This window comes from Ranitomeya imitator, chromosome 4 (genome assembly GCF_032444005.1).
Source record: "Ranitomeya imitator isolate aRanImi1 chromosome 4, aRanImi1.pri, whole genome shotgun sequence".
In the NCBI taxonomy this organism is placed as follows: domain Eukaryota; kingdom Metazoa; phylum Chordata; class Amphibia; order Anura; family Dendrobatidae; genus Ranitomeya; species Ranitomeya imitator.
Window position 1 is genome coordinate 184,909,723 of NC_091285.1, and position 24,379 is coordinate 184,934,101.

Genomic DNA, 24,379 nt, shown 5'->3' on the forward strand with positions numbered 1-24,379 from the left:
GTTTCCTATAACCTACATGCCCACATAGACGGTGTAGGAGGGTTGATCCAAATGACAAATTTACTTTAAATGGTCAAACTAGAATAACTAGACCAAAACTACTACACACTGTGCTGGCTCATCTGCTACACTGGTTATAAAAAAATAATCAGTTTTTATTTTTTAGGCTTGCCCACTTACAACGGTGGTGATTTTGTAGCTGGAATTCTTAGAGTGACAATAATAAATGTGCACTTACTCATCATTTCTAGAAGTTTGCATAAATCTGTGAGTTTGCAAAATTGATTCTACAGTATATGTACTGTATGACAGATCTCTACATAGGGTTAGGTGGGAGAGTTTTCATGTTCGGGCTGCTTTATCGATGAACATATTGCATACCCAATAAAACATGCAAAAATTTGTTTATTTACAGATTTTCCTCAGTATAACAGACTGTGGATAATTGTTTTTCAGTCATTAGACCTTCATCAGTATCCCAGAAAATAAATTATTGTTAAGTTTTGGTGCAAAAGAAGACAAGGCAATAGTTGGAAATAATCATTTCACCACATAGAATTCTGCATTGAATAGTCTATGAATAAGCAGGTTCTTGTATTTTTAATTTAGTATGGAGAACATTTATCCATAAGTAACTCAAGGATGCGAATCTACATTGTGCACCTCTACAACTAGTCCAGACAGTCATGGGTTACTTTGAAATGTGCCGCTATACAACCTGTCTGTAAAGATTACATGGGTGAGGTAGAGTTTTTGGGTTTTGCAAGGTCAAGCACTGATTTTCCATAAATTCCAATTATGAAGTATGCTCTTACAGCTGAAGAAAATCAGTTGGAATAATATTGTTTCATGTGTTATGTTGCCTTTCTCTTTGATAGCTGATATATAAACTCTACTACACCATTGTAAGCTGCTAATAGTAAACTTATTTGTGTTTCTTTACATGTGTCTTTGCAGGGCAAGCTTGATCACAAGGGTATTAACCTCTCTGCCCTCCATGCCTACTGACTGTGATGGAAGAACTTGATAGTAATGTGAGGTAAAGCTATACTAATTATAGTTTAATTAACTGTTGTTTTTTCAAAGAGTAGAAAAATATTTAGAATTGAGAGTCCTCAGTGGTTGATACCTTTTAATGGCTGACTAAAAAGATGATAACAAATTGCAAGCTTTCGAGATTACTTTGTATTCAAAGAGTAACCATTGTTTTAATTTCTTAGTTCATAAATCAATAGTACACCAAAAAAACTGTATAATATATTTTATTAGCAAAATCCACTTTTTTCTTTTCTTGGACTGATTAATTATTCTCAAAATTCTCAATTCACAGGTAAAATCTGTCTTCAGTGAATCCAGATTTTCCTATTATTAAGATAGGAGATGGATAGTTTTCCATAGAACTTTATGAGCAACAGCTGTCATTTCTGGAGAACTTGCAGCAAAATGTCCATGTCCGACTCTAACTTCTCCCTTCTCCCCTCATGTCCATGTCGGTCTGTAACTTCTCACTTCTCCCCTTATGTCCATGTCAGTTTCTAACTTCTCCCTTCTCCTCTCATGTCCATGTCGGCCTCTAACTTCTCCCTTCTCCCCTCATGTCCATGTCTGTCTCTAACTTCTCCCTTCTCCCCTCATGTCCATGTCTGTCTCTTACTTCTCCCTTCTCCCCTCATGTCCATGTCTGTCTCTAACTTCTCCCTTCTCCCCTCATGTCCATGTCTGTCTCTTGCTTCTACCTTCTCCCCTCATGTTCATGTCTGTCTCTAACTTCTCCCTTCTCCCCTCATGTCCATGTCGGTCTCTAACTTCTCCCTTCTCCCCTCATGTCCATGTTGGTCTCTAACTTCTCCCTTCTCCCCTCATGTCCATGTCTGTCTCTAACTTCTCCCTTCTCCCCTCATGTCCATGTCTGTCTCTAACTTCTCCCTTCTCCCCTCATGTCCATGTCAGTTTCTAACTTCTCCCTTCTCCCCTCATGTCCATGTCTGTCTCTAACTTCTCCCTTCTCCCCTCATGTCCATGTCAGTTTCTAACTTCTCCCTTCTCCCCTCATGTCCATGTCGGTCTCTAACTTCTCCCTTCTCCCCTCATGTCCATGTCTGTCTCTAACTTCTTCCTTCTCCCCTCATGTCCATGTCTGTCTCTTGCTTCTACCTTCTCCCCTCATGTCCATGTCTGTCTCTAACTTCTCTCTTCTCCCCTCATGTCCATGTCTGTCTCTAACTTCTCCCTTCTCCCCTCATGTCCATGTCTGTCTCTAACTTCTCCCTTCTCCCCTCATGTCCATGTCGGTCTGTAACTTCTCACTTCTCCCCTTATGTCCATGTCAGTTTCTAACTTCTCCCTTCTCCTCTCATGTCCATGTCGGCCTCTAACTTCTCCCTTCTCCCCTCATGTCCATGTCTGTCTCTAACTTCTCCCTTCTCCCCTCATGTCCATGTCTGTCTCTTGCTTCTACCTTCTCCCCTCATGTCCATGTCTGTCTCTAACTTCTCCCTTCTCCCCTTATGTCCATGTCGGTCTCTAACTTCTCCCTTCTCCCCTCATGTCCATGTTGGTCTCTAACTTCTCCCTTCTCCCCTCATGTCCATGTCTGTTTCTAACTTCTCCCTTCTCCCCTCATGTCCATGTCTGTCTCTAACTTCTCCCTTCTCCCCTCATGTCCATGTCAGTTTCTAACTTCTCCCTTCTCCCCTCATGTCCATGTCTGTCTCTAACTTCTCCCTTCTCCCCTCATGTCCATGTCAGTTTCTAACTTCTCCCTTCTCCCCTCATGTCCATGTCGGTCTCTAACTTCTCCCTTCTCCCCTCATGTCCATGTCTGTCTCTAACTTCTCCCTTCTCCCCTCATGTCCATGTCTGTCTCTTGCTTCTACCTTCTCCCCTCATGTCCATGTCTGTCTCTAACTTCTCTCTTCTCCCCTCATGTCCATGTCTGTCTCTAACTTCTCCCTTCTCCCCTCATGTCCATGTCTGTCTCTAACTTCTCCCTTCTCCCCTCATGTCCATGTCTGTCTCTAACTTCTACCTTCTCCCTACATGTCCATGTCGGTCTCTAACTTCTCCCTTCTCCCCTCATGTCCATGTCGGTCTCTAACTTCTCCCTTCTCCCCTCATGTCCATGTCTTTCTCTAACTTCTCCCTTCTCCCCTCATGTCCATGTCTGTCTCTAACTTCTCCCTTCTCCCCTCATGTCCATGTCTGTCTCTTGCTTCTACCTTCTCCCCTCATGTCCATGTCTGTCTCTAACTTCTCCCTTCTCCCCTCATGTCCATGTCTGTCTCTAACTTCTCCCTTCTCCCCTCATGTCCATGTCTGTCTCTAACTTCTACCTTCTCCCCTCATGTCCATGTCTGTCTCTTACTTCTCCCTTCTCCCCTCATGTCCATGTCGGTCTCTAACTTCTCCTTTCTCCCCTCATGTCCATGTCTTTCTCTAACTTCTCCCTTCTCCCCTCATGTCCATGTCTGTCTCTAACTTATCCCTTCTCCCCTCATGTCCATGTCTGTCTTTAAATTCTACCTTCTCCCCTCATGTCCATGTCTGTCTCTTACTTCTCCCTTCTCCCCTCATGTCCATGTCTGTCTCTTACTTCTCCCTTCATGTCCATGTCTGTCTCTAACTTCTCCCTTCTCCCCTCATGTCCATGTCTGTCTCTAACTTCTCCCTTTTCCCTTTATGACCATGTCGGTCTCTAACTTCTCCCTTCTCCCCTCATGTCCATGTCTGTCTCTTACTTCTCCCTTCTCCCCTCATGTCCATGTCTGTCTCTAACTTCTCCTTTCTCCCCTCATGTCCATGTCTTTCTCTAACTTCTCCCTTCTCCCCTCATGTCCATGTCTGTCTCTAACTTATCCCTTCTCCCCTCATGTCCATGTCTGTCTTTAAATTCTACCTTCTCCCCTCATGTCCATGTCTGTCTCTAACTTCTCCCTTCTCCCCTCATGTCCATGTCTGTCTCTAACTTCTCCCTTCTCCCCTCATGACCATGTCGGTCTCTAACTTCTCCCTTCTCCCCTCATGTCCATGTCTGTCTCTTACTTCTCCCTTCTCCCCTCATGTCCATGTCTGTCTCTAACTTCTCCCTTCTCCCCTCATGTCCATGTCTGTCTCTAACTTCTCCCTTCTCCCCTCATGTCCATGTCTGTCTCTAACTTCTCCCTTCTCTCCTCATGTCCATGTCTGTCTCTAACTTCTCCCTTCTCCCCTCATGTCCATGTCAGTCTCTAACTTCTCCCTTCTCCCCTCATGTCCATGTCAGTCTCTAACTTCTCCCTTCTCCCCTCATGTCCATGTCTTTCTCTAACTTCTCCCTTCTCCCCTCATGTCCATGTCTGTCTCTTGCTTCTACCTTCTCCCCTCATGTCCATGTCTGTCTCTAACTTCTCTCTTCTCCCCTCATGTCCATGTCTGTCTCTTGCTTCTACCTTCTCCCCTCATGTCCATGTCTGTCTCTAACTTCTCCCTTCTCCCCTCATGTCCATGTCTGTCTCTAAATTCTCCCTTCTCCCCTCATGTCCATGTCTGTCTCTTACTTCTCCCTTCTCCCCTCCCCACAGAATTCTAAAAACACCAACTGCCATCTCCTGTCTCAGCAATGGGAAAATCAGTCTTCATAGAATACACATTTTATAGATTACCGTATATCCATGAATTAAGAACAATCCAGGAGGAGAAAGGAGCAAATTTCTCTGATAAGATATATTACATAGTTGCTTATTTTAATGTTTACTGTTAATTTATGAAATAAAAGTTAAAACGATGGTTACGCTTTACTGCCACAGTTTAAAAGTGCAATTACACTGGATGATAATTGGCTAATGAATGTTTGTAATGCTCGTTCCTGGTGTAAACTTTCCAATGAGCAAAATGCTTAAATAATCAGTAACATTGGCAGCATATCAACTGCGTAAAAAGGATTTGTGCTGATAACATGATGCTGTTTGTAGGGATAAAAACGATTGTATTAATGATTATATAGTTCCCATTGGCCTGCGTAGACACATCACCAGTAAATGAGCACTCAAATTATATATAATTGATCAGGGCTTGTTAATGGGCAGAAATAGGTCTATTCAAATGGACCATAAGTGATAATATTTGAAACACTGGTGATCTATGGAATTGTTGATCACCATTGTTTGCTACCATTGTTATTTTCTTTATATGCTTAAATTTGTAAATTGAAGTACCTTCACTTTTGAGTATTAGAAAGGAGGACACGCAGTTAATGGTTGGCTGCATTATACCGCACATATGCCAACGTTTTGTAAGTAAGTAATGGTGGTATTAGTAGATACCATTCTTGGAAGTCAGCATGTAAATATAAATCACAGCTCACCAAATCTACAAGTCTACATCCTCTGTCGCTCGATGCTGAGATCAAAAACCCTTAGTAGTGTTTTGGAAGTGAACATTTTTATTTATTTCTTAGCACATTTCTAGCAAACATAGAACACTTATAGGATATGGTGAATTTTATCGTATTACAGTCATGGCCAAAAGTTTTGAGAATGACACCAAAATTATATTTTCACATGATCTGCTGCCCTCTGGTTTTTATTAGTGTTTGTCTGATGTTTATATCACATACAGAAATATAATTGCAATCATATTATGAGTACCAATAGGTTATATTGATAGTTAGAATGAGTTAATGCAGCAAGTCAATATTTGCAGTGTTGACCTTTCTTCTTCAAGACCTCTGCAATTCTCCCTGGCATGCTCTCAATCAACTTCTGGACCAAATCCTGACTGATAGCAGTCCATTCATGCATAATCAATGCTTGCATTTTGCCAGAATTTGTTGGTTTTTGTTTGTCCACCCGTCTCTTGATGATTGACCACAAGTTCTCAATGGGATTAAGATCTGGGGAGTTTCCAGGCCATGGACCCAAAATCTCTATGTTTTGTTCCATGAGCCATTTAGTTATCACCTTTGCTTTATGGCAAGGTGCTCCATCATGCTGGAAAAGGCATTGTTGGGCGCCAAACTGCTCTTGGACGGTTGGGAGAAGTTGCTCTTGGAGGACATTCTGGTACCATTCTTTATTCATGGCTGTGTTTTTAAGCAAGTCTGTGAGTGAGCCGATTCCCTTGGCTGAGAAGCAACCCCACACATGAATGGTTTCAGGATGCTTTACAGTTGGCATGAGACAAGACTGGTGGGAGCGCTCACCTCTTCTTCTCTGAATAAGCTGACCCAAATAAGATGTCCCAAACAATCGAAAAGGGGATTCATGAGAGAAAATGACTTTGCCCCAGTCCTCAGCAGTCCACTCCCTGTACCTTTTGCAGAATATCAGTCGGTCCCTGATGTTTTTTCTGGAGAGAAGGGGCTTGTTTGCTGCCCTCCTTGAAACCAGGCCTTGCTCAAAGAGTCTCCGCCTCACAGTGCGTGCAGAAACACTCACACCAGCCTGCTGCCATTCCTGAGCAAGCTCAGCACTGCTGGTAGTCCGATCCCACAGCTGAAACAGTTTTAAGATATGGTCCTGGCGCTTGCTGGTCTTTCTTGGGCGCCCTGGAGCCTTTTGACAACAATGGAAGCTCTCTCCTTGAAGTTCTTGATGATGCGATAGATTGTTGACTGAGGTGCAATCTTTGTAGCTGCGATACTCTTCCCTGTTAGGCCATTTTTGTGCAGTGCAATGATGGCTGCACGTGTTTCTTTAGAGATAACCATGGTTAACTGAAGAGAAACAATGATACCAAGCACCAGCCTCCTTTTAAAGTGTCCAGTGATGTCATTCTTACTTAATCATGATTGATTGATCGCCAGCCCTGTCCTCATCAACACCCACACCTGTGTTAATGGATCAATCACTAAAACGATGTTAGCTGCTCCTTTTAAGGCAGGACTGCAATGATGTTGAAATGTGTTTTGGGGGTTAAAGTTCATTTTCTGGGCAAATATTGACTTTGCAAGTACAGTAATTGCTGTTAAGCTAATCACTCTGACATTCAGGAGTATATGCAAATTGCCATTAGAAAAAATGAAGCAGTAGACTTTGGAAAAATTAATATTTGTCTCATTCTCAAAACTTTTGGCCATGACTGTACATCTGCTACTTGCATTTATGCATGCTAATATTCTCATTAATGGCGTTATCTGGTGAGAACAAGTGATAGCCTATCTCAAGGATTGGCGGTGTCCAACCACTGGGACCAATTGGCAGAATAGGGAACTTGCCCACCACTTAATTTCCACTCATTCACTTTTGGATTGCCGAGCATATGTATATAGGGGAATAAACGTGGATGTTCCACGCTGCTGGTAGGTAGAATGTAGATCCAGGGTGCAACCACATAAAATTGTGGTTATATCCTGAGGATGAAGTGTGAAAGCTTCAAAACGCATCGACTGGTAAAACCCGCAAAATCATCCTTGTGTATTCTGGATCTACATTCTACCTACCAGCAGTGTGGAACATCCACGTTTCTTCCCCTATATACATATCTTCAGTGTTGTCCCATGAAAAGATACAATAAAATATTTATAAAAATCTGATATATCTTTTGTGATATACTGTACTTACCTAAACAAAACTTGCCACTTTGTGGTTTTCTTTTACCTTCTGGGAAAAAGGTCTTTTATTAAGACCTTGAATGATGACAGCAGTATTAAATCCCCTAAAAGATACCGTAATGCTTTCTCAGATATTACAGAATATAAATTTCTGTTCACTTTCAGACCATTTTAAATTCTGAATCTATACATGACATTCTGCAGTGTTCGTGAGATTATTGTCTCTGACTTTCCTGTATATTTCTCTGAGCTGTTTATATGGCAAGGACAAAGCTGTTTATTTTTTGACCAATATTCATGTGACAAATTGTACCCAGGAGATCATAAGATATGTGTTATGTATCCAGACAACAACCGTGTGCATAAATGTATATTGTATTAATGTTTATAGATTGAACATAAGCCCTGAAATTACTACAGCAGTGCCTCACAGGTAGCAAATTAAACGTCAATGGGGTGAGAAGAAAAACTTGGGTGTCCTTTAAAAAAGCCGAGGGATGTTTTTTTACAACCTTATCATCAATTAATTACAATAAAAAAATACTTAAGCCTCATATAGGTGCAAATAACCAAGGTTAATTTCATTAGCATATTTATTCAGTAAATGACATGGAGCAGTCATGGCAATTTCTTTATGCAAAATTGTTTCAATTTGGAGCAGATTGACAAATCTAATAATCGACCACCTGAAAATTGAAAAAAATTTCTTTTTGCCTGGCAGTTGACAGAGCCACACATTAACTATGTCAAATTAAGCCCATTGTAGCCCCAGTCAGCCACCAATAGGATAATTATAGTAGATGCAGACATAGCGCGAGGACTCATTTTCCAATTTTTATCATGTAAACTAGGTGTGCAATGATACAGGACATTGTGTCAGAAGCGCGTTATGGAATTCCACATTTGGGTTTTTAATGGACCTTCAATAAAGATGTTATTTTAAGGACACCTTTGCTGGATTTCTACATTTTTCCTACATGTGAACACTTGTCATACAACAAGGCTTTATCCGCTCATCAGGGATCCTTGTTGCTCGGAGGCAGATGATCCTTTCAGTCCACCTAATTATAGACATCTGTTCGGCCTTTGCTGTGCTCCTATTTCCCTGCTTCCTACAGCAGCTGTTTTTCCTGGTTGCTAGGAGAATCGTCCGGCTGTAGTGATCCCAGTGTTGGGCTTACATTCCTAATATCAGTGAAACTGGCATATTTAGTAGGTTGTGCCATATCAGGACTGGGCTCCCTCACACTTTTTCCCCTTCCCCTCCTTATAACTGTAACCAAGCAATGTACTTCTTTGTCCTTATCTTCCCCACCTCCACCCTCCTCCATATCACTGGCCCCAGCCAGCGCAGACTCAGTGAGCTCTAAACTCCAATCCAGGTTTGCAATGGTTGCAAGCTGCACCTTTAGATTTATTAATTAGGCTTCCAAACATGCAAAATGCTGACATCGAGAGCAGATATATTCAACCCCAAAAGGTTGTTCAAGGAATGCATACATCTCACAAGATGCACTTGAGTCGCCCTGCGGGCTAGGGGTACTCGTTATTGGGTCCTGCGGTTCACAGGGGGATGTCACGGTGGCTGCGACCCGGTCCGTGGCCCAGGGCATCCATGTAAAAGGGGGAAGGTCTTTAAAGGGATAAAGTTTATGTTCGTGATGCCACTTGTGGATTTCAGTCAGGGTGATCGAGCTGCTTTAAGGGGTCCGCTGGGGTGATGTTATGGCAGCTAGATGGTATACCTTCCCACAGGTGAAGTGTGTCCCCAGGGCTTCCCGGAGTGTAGATGGTAGGATGGTGAGAGGCGCAGTGAAGAATGAGGACACAAGGTTGCTGTCTCTTTACCTTTACTGAAGACTCCAGCATCCACAGTCCAGAGCACCAGACCACAGGGCAGGCAGGGTCAAGCCAGTTTGGAGGCAAGTCCAGAGTCCCCTTATCCAAGTGGAGAATAAAAGCCTTCCTTTGCGCTGTAGAGGTGTAGTCCCTTACTTCATATGGCTTCACATAAAGTCCTCACAGATGTTATTTCTCTCTCTATGTCCCCCGGATAGGATAGGACAAAACCTGTATGACTGGTGACTTGAGCCTGTTTATAGGATCTCTTAGATGACCCGGCTCTGTGGGGTGTCACCGTGCCTCCTGGGTATAGGTGCGGACAGATAACATGCAATCTGTCCTGCCGGTCTCTGATGAAAGGTGTCGAGGTCCTCACAACTTCGGTGTTCCAGCTACCAGCATTTCTGCGCCTCAGAAGGAGGCAGCCTGCTCGGGGCTGGTCCCCTTCCGGTATCCTCTCCTGCGCTTCCTCTCCTGCACACTCACTGCAAACAATTCGGCCTTCAATGTCTCTTTCTGGGAGCTGCAGCTCTGTGGGCATGCACAGCTCCGTAAACCTTCTATCCTCCACAGACAGCTGTCTGGAGCTAACTGAGCTGAGCACAACCAGCAACTAACTTCTGTCTGGAACTGACTAATTTCCCCTATAGACTACCAGTTATATATATGTGGGGAGTGACCTAATAAATAGGAGCAGAAGCTCCCCCTGGTGGCCTGGAGTGTGAATGTGTTGCATGTTTGTGATACCTGGATGCCGTTAACCTTTCTTGCCTCCAAACGAAGCATCACTCTCCCCGGGAGGAAAGCAATGCCACTGCGATGACCAGGAGGACCCTGGGGTGCCACACACAGGTATGAATAAAAAAGGAACTAAGATGGCCAAGATAGATTGCAAAACTACATAAATTTAACAGTGTTTTCAGAGGCAAAAAAATGCCTTTAAATAATAGTAAAAAATTAAAAAGTGAACAAACAAAAATATTTGCATATGTGCTTCTTGCAGGTTGGTATCCAAGACCCATGCACCATTGATAAGTTCTGTGCTTGCTCAGGAGGGCATCCCTCTAGGCCCAAAAACAGTGGAATATTCAAGACTCCCGAATCATCTGAGGGTAATCCTTATTTAGTGCGACATTAAACCTAGTGTATAACACTGGGCCAGATTTCTTTTAAATTCTCCCTGAAAAAAAAAAATAGTGGGAGATTAAGATTGGCAATACTGCCTCATTGCCAGTGCTGTGTGTGCCACCTGTCTCTAATTTAGTGCGACATTAAACCTAGTGTGTAATACTGGGCCAGATTTTTTTTAATTCTCCCTGGAAAAAAAAAATAGTGGGAGATTAAGATTGGCATTTCTGCTTTGGTGCCAGTCCTGCGTGTGCCACCTGTCTCTAATTTTGTGCCACATTAAACCTAGTGTGTAACACTGGGCCAGATTTCTTTTAAATTCTCCTTGGAAAAAAAAATAGTGGGAGATTAAGATTGGCATTTCTGCTTCGGTGCCAGTCCTGTGTGTGCCACCTGTCTCTAATTTAGTGCCACATTAAACCTAGTGTGTAACACTGGGCCAGATTTTTTTTAAATTCTCCCTGGAAAAAAAAAATAGTGGGAGATTAAGATTGGCAATTCTGGCTCATTGCCAGTGCTGTGTGTGGCATCTGTCTCTAAGTTTGTGCCACAGAACATATACTGTATGTGGGCCACATTTCTTCAATATTCTCCCAGAAAAAATAAAAAGGGGGAGATTAATTGGTAGTGTCTGCATCAGCGTCAGTCCTGTTAGTGGCATATCTGTCTGCCACTGAAGCTGTGTACTGTTATACATTGGGCCTGATTTTCCCTGCAGTCTCACCCACCTATAAAGGGATATATAAATCAAACAGAAGTTTGAGTTCATCTTGTAACTGGTTTTACAGTAACAAATACCGTTAGTTTGGGGTTACGTTTTTCAAACAATGAGGAAGTCTGGTGGATGAGGTCATGGCCATGGGCGGTCATTGAAAGCTGGTAATGATGGTAGTGGTGGTGGAGCATCAGGTGGTCGTGGGAAAAGCAATATAGCACCTAAGTCTCGAGTTGTTGAGCCAGGTTCATCGTCTGGCTACACAAGGCCTCGAACGCTTCCTTTTCTGGGAGTAGGAAAACCGCTTTTAAAGCCGGAACAGCAAGAACAAGTTTTGGCTTTCCTTGCTGACTCAGCCTCTAGCTCTTTCGCCTCCTCTTCTGAAACTGCTAAATGTAAAAGCAGCGCATCGTTAGTGGATGTTCACGGTCAGGGACAAGTCGCTTCCTTGTTTTCTTCACCAAGAACAACAGAGAAGGATGCGTCAGGCGACACAACGGGTTACTCCATGGAGCTCTTTACACATACCGTTCCTGGGTTAGAAAGCGAAACAGTTAACAGGCCATGCCCATTACAAGTTGAATCGGATATGGAGTGCACAGATGCACAGCCACAGTCAGATTACTATGCTGTTCCTTTGACTCAGACCAGAACATTGCCCTCGCAGTGTACTGATCCAGAATCAGACCCTGATGAGACTGTGGTGCCCCGTCACGAACGCTATACCACCGGCTTACACGGTGACACAGACGAAGTTGCACACAAGATAGAAGAGGAGGTCATAGATGACCCAGTTGTTGACCTCGATTGGCAGCCATTGGGGGAACAGGGTGCAGGCGGCAGTAGCTCTGAAGCGGAGGAGGAGGAGCCGCAGCAGGCATCAACATCGCAACAGGTTCCATCTCCTGGGCCCGTGTCTGGCCAAAAATGCGTGGCAAAACCAAAACCAGTTGTAGGACAGCGTGGCAATCCGGTTAAAGAAGCTCAGTCTGCAATTCCTGAAAAGGTATCCGATAGTAGAAAGAGTGCAGTCTGGCATTTTTTTAAACAACATCCAAATGATCAGCGCAAAGTCATCTGTCAAAAATGTTCAACTACCTTAAGCAGAGGTCAGAATCTTAAAAGTCTAAATACAAGTTGCATGCGTAGACATTTAACCACCATGCATTTGCAAGCCTGGACTAACTACCAAACGTCCCTTAAGGTTGTAGCACCCTCAGCCAATGAAGCTAGTCAGCAACACTACATCCCTTCCCTCACTGTAAGCCCACCATTTCCCGCACCACCTGCAATAAATGTGCAGGTTTCGTCGCCAGGCCAAAGCAGCCAGGGAATCACCAGGTTCGTGGTAGGAAACACTGCATGTAGGGCACCAGCAAGAATACCATCTCCAACCCTCTCTCAGTCTGCCATGTCCACCGACACCTCCGCTAGTTCCCCGATCTGCAGCTCTCCAGTCCAGCTCACCCTACATGAGACTCTCGTTAGGAAAAGGAAGTACTCATCCTCGCATCCGCGTACACAGGGTTTGAACGCCCACATTGCTAGACTAATCTCATTAGAGATGATGCCCTACCGGTTAGTTGAAAGCGAAGCTTTCAAAGCCCTGATGGACTAAGCTGTACCACGCTACGAGCTACCCAGTCGACACTTCTTTTCTAGAAAAGCCATCCCAGCCCTCCACCAGCATGTAAAAGACCGCATCGTCCATGCACTCAGGCAATCTGTGAGTACAAAGGTGCACCTGACAACAGATGCATGGACCAGTAGGCATGGCCAGGTACGTTACGTGTCCATCACGCCACACTGGGTTAATGTGGTGGATGCAGGGTCCACAGGGGACAGCAATATTGGGACAGTTCTGCCTAGCCCACGGTCTAGGAAACAGTTGGCTGTAGGCGTTCGCCCCCCCTTCCTCCTCCCCCTCGTCCTCCTGCAGAAGCGAGAGCTCGTCCACAGACCGCAGTCGCACAACCACTCCATCCGCAGCTGCCACTGTTGCACATGAGGTTTCTCATTATGGGACAGCTATTGGCAAGCGTCAGCAGGCTGTATTGGCAATGAAGTGTTTGGGCGACAACAGACACACCGCGGAAGTTCTGTCCGAGTTCTTGCAGAAAGAAACTCAGTCATGGCTGGGCACTGTACATCTTGAGGCAGGCAAGGTAATGAGTGATAACAGAAGGAATTTTATGGCTGCCATAGCCCTTTCATAACTGAAACACATTCCTTGCCTGGCTCACACCTTAAACCTGGTGGTGCAGTGCTTCCTGAAAAGTTATCCGGGGTTACCCGACCTGCTCCTCAAAGTGTGCAGACTTTGCGCGCATATCCGCCGTTCGCCCGTACCTTCCCCAGCATCGCCCAATCATCGACGTTGCAACAAGGTGGAACTCCACACTGCACATGCTTCAGAGACTGTGCGAACAGAGGCGTGCTGTTATGTATTTGTGGGAGGATACACATACACGGGCAGGCAGTTGGATGGCAGACATGGAGTTGTCAGGTGTGCAGTGGTCGAAGGTACAAGACCTGTGTCAAGTCCTTCAGTGTTTTGAGGAATGCACACGGCTGGTTAGTGCAGACAACGCCATAATAAGCATGAGCATCCCTCTAAGGCGTCTGCTGATGCAAAGTTTGACGCACATAAAGGAGCAGGCGTCTGCAGCCGAGGAAGAGGAAAGCCTTGATGACAGTCAGCCATTGTCTGGTCAGGGCAGTCTACAGGACGAGATAGCGGGCGAAGAGGAGGAGGACGAGGAGGATGATGGGGATGAGTATTTTTTGAATGAGGAAGCTTCTCCGGGGCCAATAGAAACTGTTGGCGTTGCAAGGCCGGGTTCAGGTTTTTTGAGGAAGACAAGTGACGTAGATATGTCTGAAACTGCCCCTCATCCCAGCACAACCGCAGATTTCACAACTGGAACTTTGGCCCACATGGCAGATTATGGCTTACGTATCCTCAAAAGGGACCCACGCATTATTAAAATGATGACCGATGACGATTACTGGTTGGCCTGCCTCCTTGATCCTCGCTATAAAGGCAAATTGCAAAATATCATGCCACATGAGAACCTCGAACAAATATTAGCAACCAAACAAGCAAGTCTTGTAGACCGTTTGATTCAGGCATTCCCAGCACACAGCGCCAGTGATGGTTCTCACACGAGGTGCAGGGGGCAACAGGGCAGAGGTGTTAGAGGTGCCCAAATCAGAAGTGGCGTTGGACAGAGGGGTTTTCTGACCAGGTTGTGGAGTGATTTCGCAATGACCGCAGACAGGACAGGCACTGCAGCGTCAATTCAAAGTGACAGGAGACAACATTTGTCCAGTACGGTTACTAACTATTTTTCTTCCCTTATCGATGTTCTCCCTCAACCGTGATTCCCATTTGATTACTGGGCATCCAAAATAGACACCTGGCCTGAATTGGCAGAATATGCATTGCAGGAGCTTGCTTGCCCAGCAACTAGTGTGCTATCAGAAAGAGTATTCAGTGCTGCTGGTTCAATATTGACAGAAAAAAAGGACTTGTCTGGCTACCCAAAATGTTGATGATCTAACCTTCATTAAAATGAACCACTCATGGATTTCGAATTATTTTGCCCCACCTTTCCCGGCTGACACCTAGCTTTCCTATAAAAAGGTCTTGCTTGTGGACTGGTCTTACTGACTGTTCTAATCTCTTAATCTGCAGCAGCTGTTTGTCCAGCATACGACATGTTTACACCTCCCTAAATGCGCTAACTCCCCCCACGGGGCCGTGGTCTCGCCACTTGGCGCAAGCACCCGTGAGAGTGCCGTTTGTCTGAAGAGGTGGGTGTGCCCGCTTTTGGCCGACGGCACTGCCACTGGGTCCCTCATAGTACAATAAAGTGTCTCTGGCAGTTGTGGCGCGCACCCAACGTCAGACACACCGTTGTAACATGAAGGGCCCTGGGCCTGTACCGCCGGCCACAAGAGAGTTCCCCCCCCAGCTCAAACAGTGCTCTACCACTTGCAAAATTATCTCTCACAGCTCCACCAATGATTAGTCTATGCGCTGACATCATTCAATGCCTGGCACTGACAACACCAATTTGTTGACATGTATAATGCTAGTTAAAATAGTCAGGGTCAGTGTCCTATATTGACACCAGTAAATACTTAGCGGTGCCAAATTACTATGTCTGAAACTCAGCAGAGGAACCCACCCCTGTACCTAAGTATGCCACCGTTTTGTTTTTTGGTTTAGTTGTTTTGAGAGGCATTAACATCTATTTATTTTTTGGGAGTACTAACTGTGTCAGACACTCCTTCCAATCATCCTCCGCTGACCACACCAATGCTGCCTGTGTACCCCTGCAAGATAATTCGAACTGCATTGAGCCAAATTTTTTTATTTTAGGTCTACTAAGTCTGTCTGCGGTGCCACTTTCCAATAGTCCTCCGCTGACCACACCAATGCTGCCTGTGTACCCCTGGAACCTATTTAAAAGTGCATAGAGCCTACTTTTTTTATTGTAGGCCTACTAAGTCTGTCTGCGGTCCATCCTTCCATTTGTCCTCCGCTGAGCACACCAATGCCGACCGTGTACCCATGTACCTTTTTTCCAACCTGCAGTGAGCCAACTTTGTGGTGTTAGGCCTACTAGCAGTGTCTGTCTGCGCCACTTAATACAGCTGTTCTCCTCTAAAAAAAAAAAAAAAAAAATGCTGGTTTTCAGCCTGTCAGAATTATAAACCAGCATTGGGGCCACAAGTTTCGTTGCGGTCTACAAACTGAATCTTCTGCTCCAAGGTGTTCTCCTGGTTGCCTTTCCTGAGCTTCAATCTTCAGGCTCTTGTTAAATAGTTTTTTAATTGAACAACTGCAGTGGGGCTACTAGTTGGGTTGGGGCCTAATACCAGTGTCTGCCGCTCCAAGGTGTACTCCAGGTTGCCTTTCCTTAGCTTCAATCTTCAGGCTCTTGTTAAATAGATTTTTAATGGAACAACTGCAGTGGGGCTACTAGTTGGGTTGGGGCCTACTACCAGTGTCTGCTGCTCCAAGGTGTTCTCCAGGTTGCCTTTCCTGAGCTTCAATCTTCAGGCTCTTGTTAAACAGTTTTTTAATGAAACAACTGCAGTGGGGCTACTAGTTGGGTTGGGGCCTAATACCAGTGTCTGCCGCTCCAAGGTGTTCTCCAGGTTGCCTTTCCTTATCTTCAATCTTCAGGCTCTTGTTAAATAGATTTTTAATGGAACAACTGCAGTGGGGCTACTAGTTGGGTTGGGGCCTACTACCAGTGTCTGCTGCTCCAAGGTGTTCTCCAGGTTGCCTTTCCTGAGCTTCAATCTTCAGGCTCTTGTTAAATAGTTTTTTAATGAAACAACTGCAGTGGGGCTACTAGTTGGGTTGGGACCTACTACCAGTGTCTGCCGCTCCAAGGTGTTCTCCAGGTTGCCTTTCCTGAGCTTCAATCTTCAGGCTCTTGTTAAACAGTTTTTTAATGAAACAACTGCAGTGGGGCTACTAGTTGGGTTGGGGCCTAATACCAGTGTCTGCCGCTCCAAGGTGTTCTCCAGGTTGCTTTTCCTGAGCTTCAGTCTTCAGGCTCTTGTTAAATAGTTTTTTAATGGAACAACTGCAGTGGGGCTACTAGTTGGGTTGGGGCCTACTACCAGTGTCTGCCGCTCCAAGGTGTTCTCCTGGTTGCCTTTCCTGAGCTTCAATCTTCAGGCTCTTGTTAAATAGTTTTTTAATGGAACAACTGCAGTGGGGCTACTAGTTGGGTTGGGGCCTAATACCAGTGTCTGCCGCTCCAAGGTGTTCTCCAGGTTGCCTTTCCTGAGCTTCAATCTTCAGGCTCTTGTTAAATAGTTTTTTAATGAAACAACTGCAGTGGGGCTACTAGTTGGGTTGGGGCCTAATACCAGTGTCTGCCGCTCCAAGGTGTTCTCCAGGTTGCCTTTCCTGAGCTTCAATCTTCAGGCTCTTGTTAAATAGATTTTTAATGGAACAACTGCAGTGGGGCTACTAGTTGGGTTGGGGCCTACTACCAGTGTCTGCCGCTCCAAGGTGTTCTCCTGGTTGCCTTTCCTGAGCTTCAATCTTCAGGCTCTTGTTAAATAGTTTTTTAATGAAACAACTGCAGTGGGGCTACTAGTTGGGTTGGGGCCTAATACCAGTGTCTGCCGCTCCAAGGTGTTCTCCAGGTTGCCTTTCCTGAGCTTCAATCTTCAGGCTCTTGTTAAATAGTTTTTTAATGAAACAACTGCAGTGGGGCTACTAGTTGGGTTGGGGCCTAATACCAGTGTCTGCCGCTCCAAGGTGTTCTCCTGGTTGCCTTTCCTGAGCTTAAATCTTCAGGCTCTTGTTAAATAGTTTTTTAATGGAACAACTGCAGTGGGGCTACTAGTTGGGTTGGGGCCTAATTCCAGTGTCTGCCGCTCCAAGGTGTTCTCCAGGTTGCCTTTCCTGAGCTTCAATCTTCAGGTTCTTGTTAAATAGTTTTTTAATGAAACAACTGCAGTGGGGCTACTAGTTGGGTTGGGGCCTACTACCAGTGTCTGCCGCTCCAAGGTGTTCTCCTGGTTGCCTTTCCTGAGCTTCAATCTTCAGTCTCTTGTTAAATAGATTTTTAATGAAACAACTGCAGTGGGGCTACTAGTTGGGTTGGGGCCAACTACCAGTGTCTGCCGCTCCAAGGTGTTCTCCAGGTTGCCTTTCCTGAGCTTCAATCTTCAGGCTCTTGTTAAATGATTTTTTAATATAACAACTGCAGTGGGGCTACTAGTTGGGTTGGGGCCTAATATCAGTGTCTGCCGCTCCAAGGTGTTCTCCAGTTTGCCTTTCCTGAGCTTCAATCTTCAGGCTCTTGTTAAATAGATTTTTAATGGAACAACTGCAATGGGGCTACTAGTTGGGTTGGGGCCTACTACCAGTGTCTGCCGCTCCAAGGTGTTCTCCAGGTTGCCTTTCCTGAGCTTCAATCTTCAGAGTCTTGTTAAATAGTTTTTTAATGAAACAACTGCAGTGGGGCTACTAGTTGGGTTGGGGCCTACTACCAGTGTCTGCCGCTCCAAGGTGTTAAGGTGTTCTCCAGGTTGCCTTTCCTGAGCTTCTATCTTCAGGCTCTTGTTAAATAGTTTTTTAATGAAACAACTGCACTGGGGCTACTAGTTGGGTTGGGGCCTACTACCAGTGTCTGCCGCTCCAAGGTGTTCTCCAGGTTGCCTTTCCCCAGCTTCTATCTTCAGGCTCTCGTTAAATTGTTTTTAATATAACATTGCATTTGGCCTACTTGTTTTGTTGGCCATACCAACGGTGTCTGCCGCTCCTTGATGTTCTCCTACAATGAACAAACCAGTGCCGCCTGTTTACTTCTGTTACCAATTTTGAACTGCATTTAGCCTTCTTACTGATTTGGGCCTACTCACTGTGTCAGCCTCTCATTACAGTTGTACTCCACTGAACAAAGCAATGCCCCCTGGTTAGTCCTGTTACCAATTTTGAACTGCATTTAGCCCACTTTATTCTTGGGCCTATATCTTTGTTTCCTCCTCATTTTGCCCATTGCCCAGCCAGTGATAGATGAGTCTGCTGGTACATTGACCCAAAATGCTACATTGCCCGCGCACGCTACACAGCAAGAATGTGACCCTGCTGAAAGTGAGGTTCCCCTTCCCGCATACCATACCACCTTACACGGGGGACAAAGAGGAAGGTGCAGATGAAAGTGCAGGTTCCTTCATCAGGTGGGGGAGAATACTCGTTGGCGACGTCACTGGCACAGGGCCCCTCATAGTACGCAAAAAGTGTCGCTGCCGGTGGGAGGCACCCCCGCCGTGCAAACACACCGCCGTACTTTGAGGGGCCCTGTGCCAGTGCCAATGCCAACGAGTGGGCCCCCCATGCTTGCTCAGGATCACAGCACTTGCAAAGTTGAAATACTTACTTCTCCCTGCTCCACTGCCGTGAGGTGGTCCAGATTACCTGGGCCCACTAAATACTTGAACCAGCCCTACCCCTCACAACTTTAGCCAAATGACCCCCAATTTCCAATGCCTAACTATTATTATAAGGTAAATTAAGATTGACAAGCTTCAGTAACAAGAGTGGATGTTTTTGCCATTAAAATGGGCACTGTAGGTGTTTTCCTGGGCACCACTCACTGCCGATTATGCTTCCCCATTGACTTGCATTGGGTTTCGTGATTCGGTCGATCCCCGACTTTTCGCGATAATCGGCCGATTCCACTCGACTCGACTTTTGAGATAGTCGGGTTTCGCGAAACCCGACTCGACCCTAAAAAACTAAAAGTCGCTCAACCCTAGAAATGACATATTACCCTAAGGATTCAATAAAAAGATATTTAATAAATTATATTGTTTCCAGCAGTTTTGGGCTTTATATGTAAAAAATAAAATTTAAAAATGAAGAAATACAGATGGGTAGGAAAAGTAAAGCTAAAGAGGAATCACATGGGTGCTACCTGAGCATGATTTTCAAGCTGGAGCAATACAGTTGTCAGTAATGATAAATGAGCATTCCCGATCTGTGAGACTAAAGTTAGTATGCCTGAATAACAAACAGTCATTTGTTTGACAAAGTTTGATGAAACAAAGAAAAGTGACTGACGGAGGGGCGTTTGTCAAATTTCATTAAAAAATAAAAATGTTCTTGCGTGCCAGACGTATTGTCGACACGCATTGCTCAACTGCAAATCTAGTACTGGGCTTATAGGAATAACATTATTTTATAGGTAGTAGTTATATTCAGCTAAAGTACATTTCCTGATCAGGGGTTGTGTCCTGAATCAGAGCCAGGCTCCATGCTTCACAAAATTGAGAAATAATATTGGATGACAGTTTCCAATAGAATAATATAAAACAGGAAAAGTAATGTTGACAAAAATGCAGATATTTGTTGATTTTATGTGTAATATTTAGGCACATGTTGCATACTGTATTAGCTTGCAGAAACTTCTGCAAGGTTTCTGCATCTCTTGGCAGAAAAACACAGTTAAAATACATTTGTTTTTTATTGCATTTTTTATGCGGTTTTTATGCGTTTTCGCATGCGTATTTGTAAATCAATAGAACTAAATAAAGATATATTATTAAAAAAAAGGAATTGTGATGTCATTTCCTTGTTCAACCTCCTAAAGGGAACCTGTCACCTGAATTTGGCGGGACTGGTTTTGGGTCATATGGGCGGAGTTTTCGGGTGTTTGATTCACATTTTCCTTACCTGCTGGCTGCATGCTGGTCGCAATATTGGATTGAAGTTTATTCTCTGTCCTCCGTAGTACATGCCTGCGCAAGGCAATCTTGCCTTGCGCAGGCGTGTACTACTGAGGACAGAGAATGTGACCTCTCTCCCCAGCCTCCAGCGATTCACTGACAGGAGGTAATCGCTCCCGCAGTGTATAACTGATCTGCCCTGAGAGTTCACGAGAGTTCATCAGCTCCGGTGCTCTCACTTACGGAACTACCGCTGTGTGAGAACTTTCCCATGCAGCAGTGCCGTGAGTGAGAGCACCGGAGCTGATCAGCTGATGAACTCTGGTGAACTCTCATGGCGGCTCAGTGATACATTGCGGGAGCCATGGATACCTAAGCTACTGTTATGCCCCGCACATGGCCTAAGCAAAATAGCTGATCAGAACAACTATTCTATATTTCTAATTGGAATTATTTGCAAGTATTATTATTATCACTGTTAGCAAGTCAGTGATTGACAGTGGCATTTAACATGCGCTAGACGGAAGCGTGTAACAAGTCCAGCCCATTAGCGCCCCTGTCAGGTTATAGTGGGGTGCCAATGGTTTGTCATGACATGACAGCTTGTGGCTTGCTTTCATAGGAAGACCTGCTATTTATAGTGCAAGTCATTGGACAATTGCTGCTTCAAAGTCTCCTAAGGGGACAAAATAAAGTAAAAAGTGAAAAAAAGAAAACAAAAAAAACACAAGTTCAAATTACCACCCTTTTGCCCCATTAAAAATAAAACAAATAAATTAATCTGGTGTGTACACTGCATAAGAGAAACAAAATTAAAACACCAGAATTAAGGATTTTTGGTTGCTATAACATTGCAACAATGGGCGATTAAAACATTGCATCTACCCCAAACTGGTCTTAATAAAAAACATCATCTTAGGGCACAGAAAAATGGTGACAAATGCAAAAACTTTTTTTCTACACAAATATCTGAATTTTTTTACCCACTTAAACAAAAAAATAAACTATACATGTTTGGCATCTGTGTACTCGTACTGACCTGGGGAATTATAGCACAAGGTTAGTTTTACAATATAGTGAACATTTTTTGGTTCCATTTTCCAGTACACTATATGGTAAAATCAATTCTGTCATTCAAAAGTACAACTCGTTCCCCAAAAACCAAGCCCTTACTCGGCCATATTGACGGGAAAATAAAAAAGGAAAATCGCCCAGGTGTGAAGGGGTTAAACTTTTTTTGAGATGTAATGATGAAACATTCAGATATAATGTGTGCCATTAAAAGCTAGTTTAGGAAAGAATAAAATAAAATCATATAGAGACGTAGATGAACGTGTGTGTCGTTTGACGTAAGGCGCACGCATTCTCCATATTCGTCCTATGCAGGCGCGCAAAAATGAACCGAGCCTTATGCAAAACATTTACTGTCTAAAAGTAAAAATGAAGTGAAGGTGCAGTAGGGATTCCTTGCCAAAGTTTACTTTTATATACATTAGGCCACTATACAGCATGACTGGAAATATGTCTCGACGCTGTGACTGAGAGCTCTAATATAAAACAATTGTCGTAATGTAACTATAGAAAAAGAGAAAAAAAAACACAATTGCAATGTTTCACTGATTGCAGATAAAATACACAGGGTGGAATATTTTCACAAAGCAGATCTCAATATATTTTATTTCTGAGAGCAATTAGCATTGCTGCTGACGGGTCCGTCTGTTTCCAGGGAGACAATTTATAGCACTATTTGTCAATCCGGCCTTCCTAACAGCTCAGCCAACACTTTACTAATGGAACGTTTAAAATCCGGTTCCAGCAAATGTCACTTAATATAGCACTCAGGCTAACCAATGGAATTTCATTCAGGAGATGATCCCGTGGCAGCGAACTGTTCATTGGCATTTTAACCCTGAACCTGTCAGAAATTGCATCCTGCTTATACAGAGAGAGGCCGGCCTCACACTAGCGTGTTTTACGGACGTAACAGAGGTGCTGAAAATACGGATTGCATACGGTACAATGCTTCTCTATGCCCCAGCTCCTATCAGCCGTATTTTACTGATCCGTATTATGCGATCTTCTATGGCCGTAGAAAATCACAGCATGTTGCGTTTGTCACCGTATTGCGCAAAAAATACGCCAATGAAAGTCTATGAGGGCCAGAAAAATAAGGATTACACACGGACCAGCAGTGTGACTTGCGAGAAATACGCAGCGGTGTTCTATAGAAAAGCTGGCAATTCAGTGCGGTGTACAGTAAAATTACACTGACTGAATAGAATAGAATAGCTAAAATAAATGTCTACACATAGTATAGGGGTATATATATATGTCAGTGAGACACATATATGTATATATATTAATATATCATACAGCGCTAGATAGCTTAAAAGCCGGTAATTCAATTGCCGGCTTTTCCTATCTCCTTTCCAAACCCGACATGATATGACACATGGTTTACATACAGTAAACCATCTCATATCCCTTTTTTTGGCATATTCCACACTACTAATGTTAGTAGTGTGTATATGCAAACTTTGGGCGCTCTAGCTATTAATTTAAAGGGTTAAACCGCAGAAAAAATTGGCGTGGGCTCCCACGCAATTTTCTCCGCCAGAATGGTAAAGCCAGTGACTGAGGGCAGATATTAATAGCCTGGAGAGGGTCCACGGTTATTGGCCCCCCCTGGAAAAAACATCAGCCCCCAGCCACCCCAGAAAAGGCACATCTGGAAGATGCGCCTATTCTGGCACTTGGCCACTCTCTTCCCATTCCCGTGTAGCGGTGGGATATGGGGTAGTGTTGAATATGCAAAAAAAAGGGATATGAGATGGCTTACTGTATGTAAACCATGTCTCATATCATGTCGGGTTTGAGAAGGAGATCGCAAAAGCCGGCAATTGAATTACCGGCTTTTACGCTATCTAGCGCTGTATGATATATCTATAATAAAACGCTGGGAGCGTCACTCTGTCCGAAGCCTTTATAGACTGCGCAGGCGCAACTCTCCTAGTGTTACATTATAGCCAGTGTCAGAAAAAAAAATGGCGCCGGAAAGCGCCGACTGCCGGGAGCAGGGGGACATTTATAAACCGTAACCCGGACGTGGGGACATGGTGGACATGATCCCACCCTGATGATGCTGTGGCAGTTCATGCCACAGCAATTTCTTACTTACACCACCTGATTCCGGCCCATGAATGTCCCCCTGCTGCCGGAATTGGCTCTTGCGCAGTCCGCGCATTCAGGCACCATTTTCTTGGATACTGCAGTGTGTCTTCAAGAAAATGGCGCCGGAAAGCGCGGACTGCGCAGGCGCCGATTCTGGGAGCAGGGAGGTATTTATGAGCTAGAAACAGGGGGTGTGTGCACACAGTCCCGCCCTCATGATGCTGTGGCACTTCATGCCACAGCTATTTCTTACTTAGGCCCCCTGATTCCGGGCCATGAATGTCCTTCTGCTCCCGGAATCGGCGCCTGCTCAGTCCGTGCTTTCCGGCGCCATTTTCTTGGATACTGCAGTGTGTCTTCAAGAAAATGGCGCCGGAAAGCGCAGACTGCGCAGGCGCCGATTCCGGGAGCAGCAGTCCGCAAGCCAGAGGACCTGGAAGATGGAGCGGCGCGCAGCGCTGGTATGGGACAGGTGAATATAGCAAGTGTCGGGGGCCTGAGCTAGCGGTGACTCCGGCACCTGACCCCCACAGCGCGCCGTTGTCCCCGCGTGCTCAGGCCCCCCAGCAATCGGCGCCCAGCGATAGGTATGTTATTTTTTTTTCCATATATCGCAGCAGCATACTGGGCATATAATTCTATGGAGCATGTTATGGGGCCATGAACCATAATGGAGCAGTATACGGGGCATATACTATGGAGCATCTTATAGGGGCCATGAACCATTATGGAGCAGAATATGAGGCATATACTATGGAGCATGTTATGTGGGCCATGAACCATAATGG

General features: G+C 44.7%; 1 protein-coding gene across 2 annotated transcripts in view; it reads left to right on the forward strand.

The window, feature by feature from the left end:
* Positions 1 to 24,379, forward strand: part of HTR4 (5-hydroxytryptamine receptor 4) — a 998,998-nt gene that overhangs the window by 386,179 nt on the left and 588,440 nt on the right. For both annotated transcript variants that reach the window (XM_069764171.1, XM_069764170.1), the window contains exon 2: positions 958 to 1,039. In XM_069764171.1, coding sequence (XP_069620272.1) covers positions 1,014 to 1,039 — 26 coding nt within the window. In that variant the 5' untranslated portion in view covers positions 958 to 1,013. The remainder of the gene's footprint in view (positions 1 to 957; positions 1,040 to 24,379) is intronic.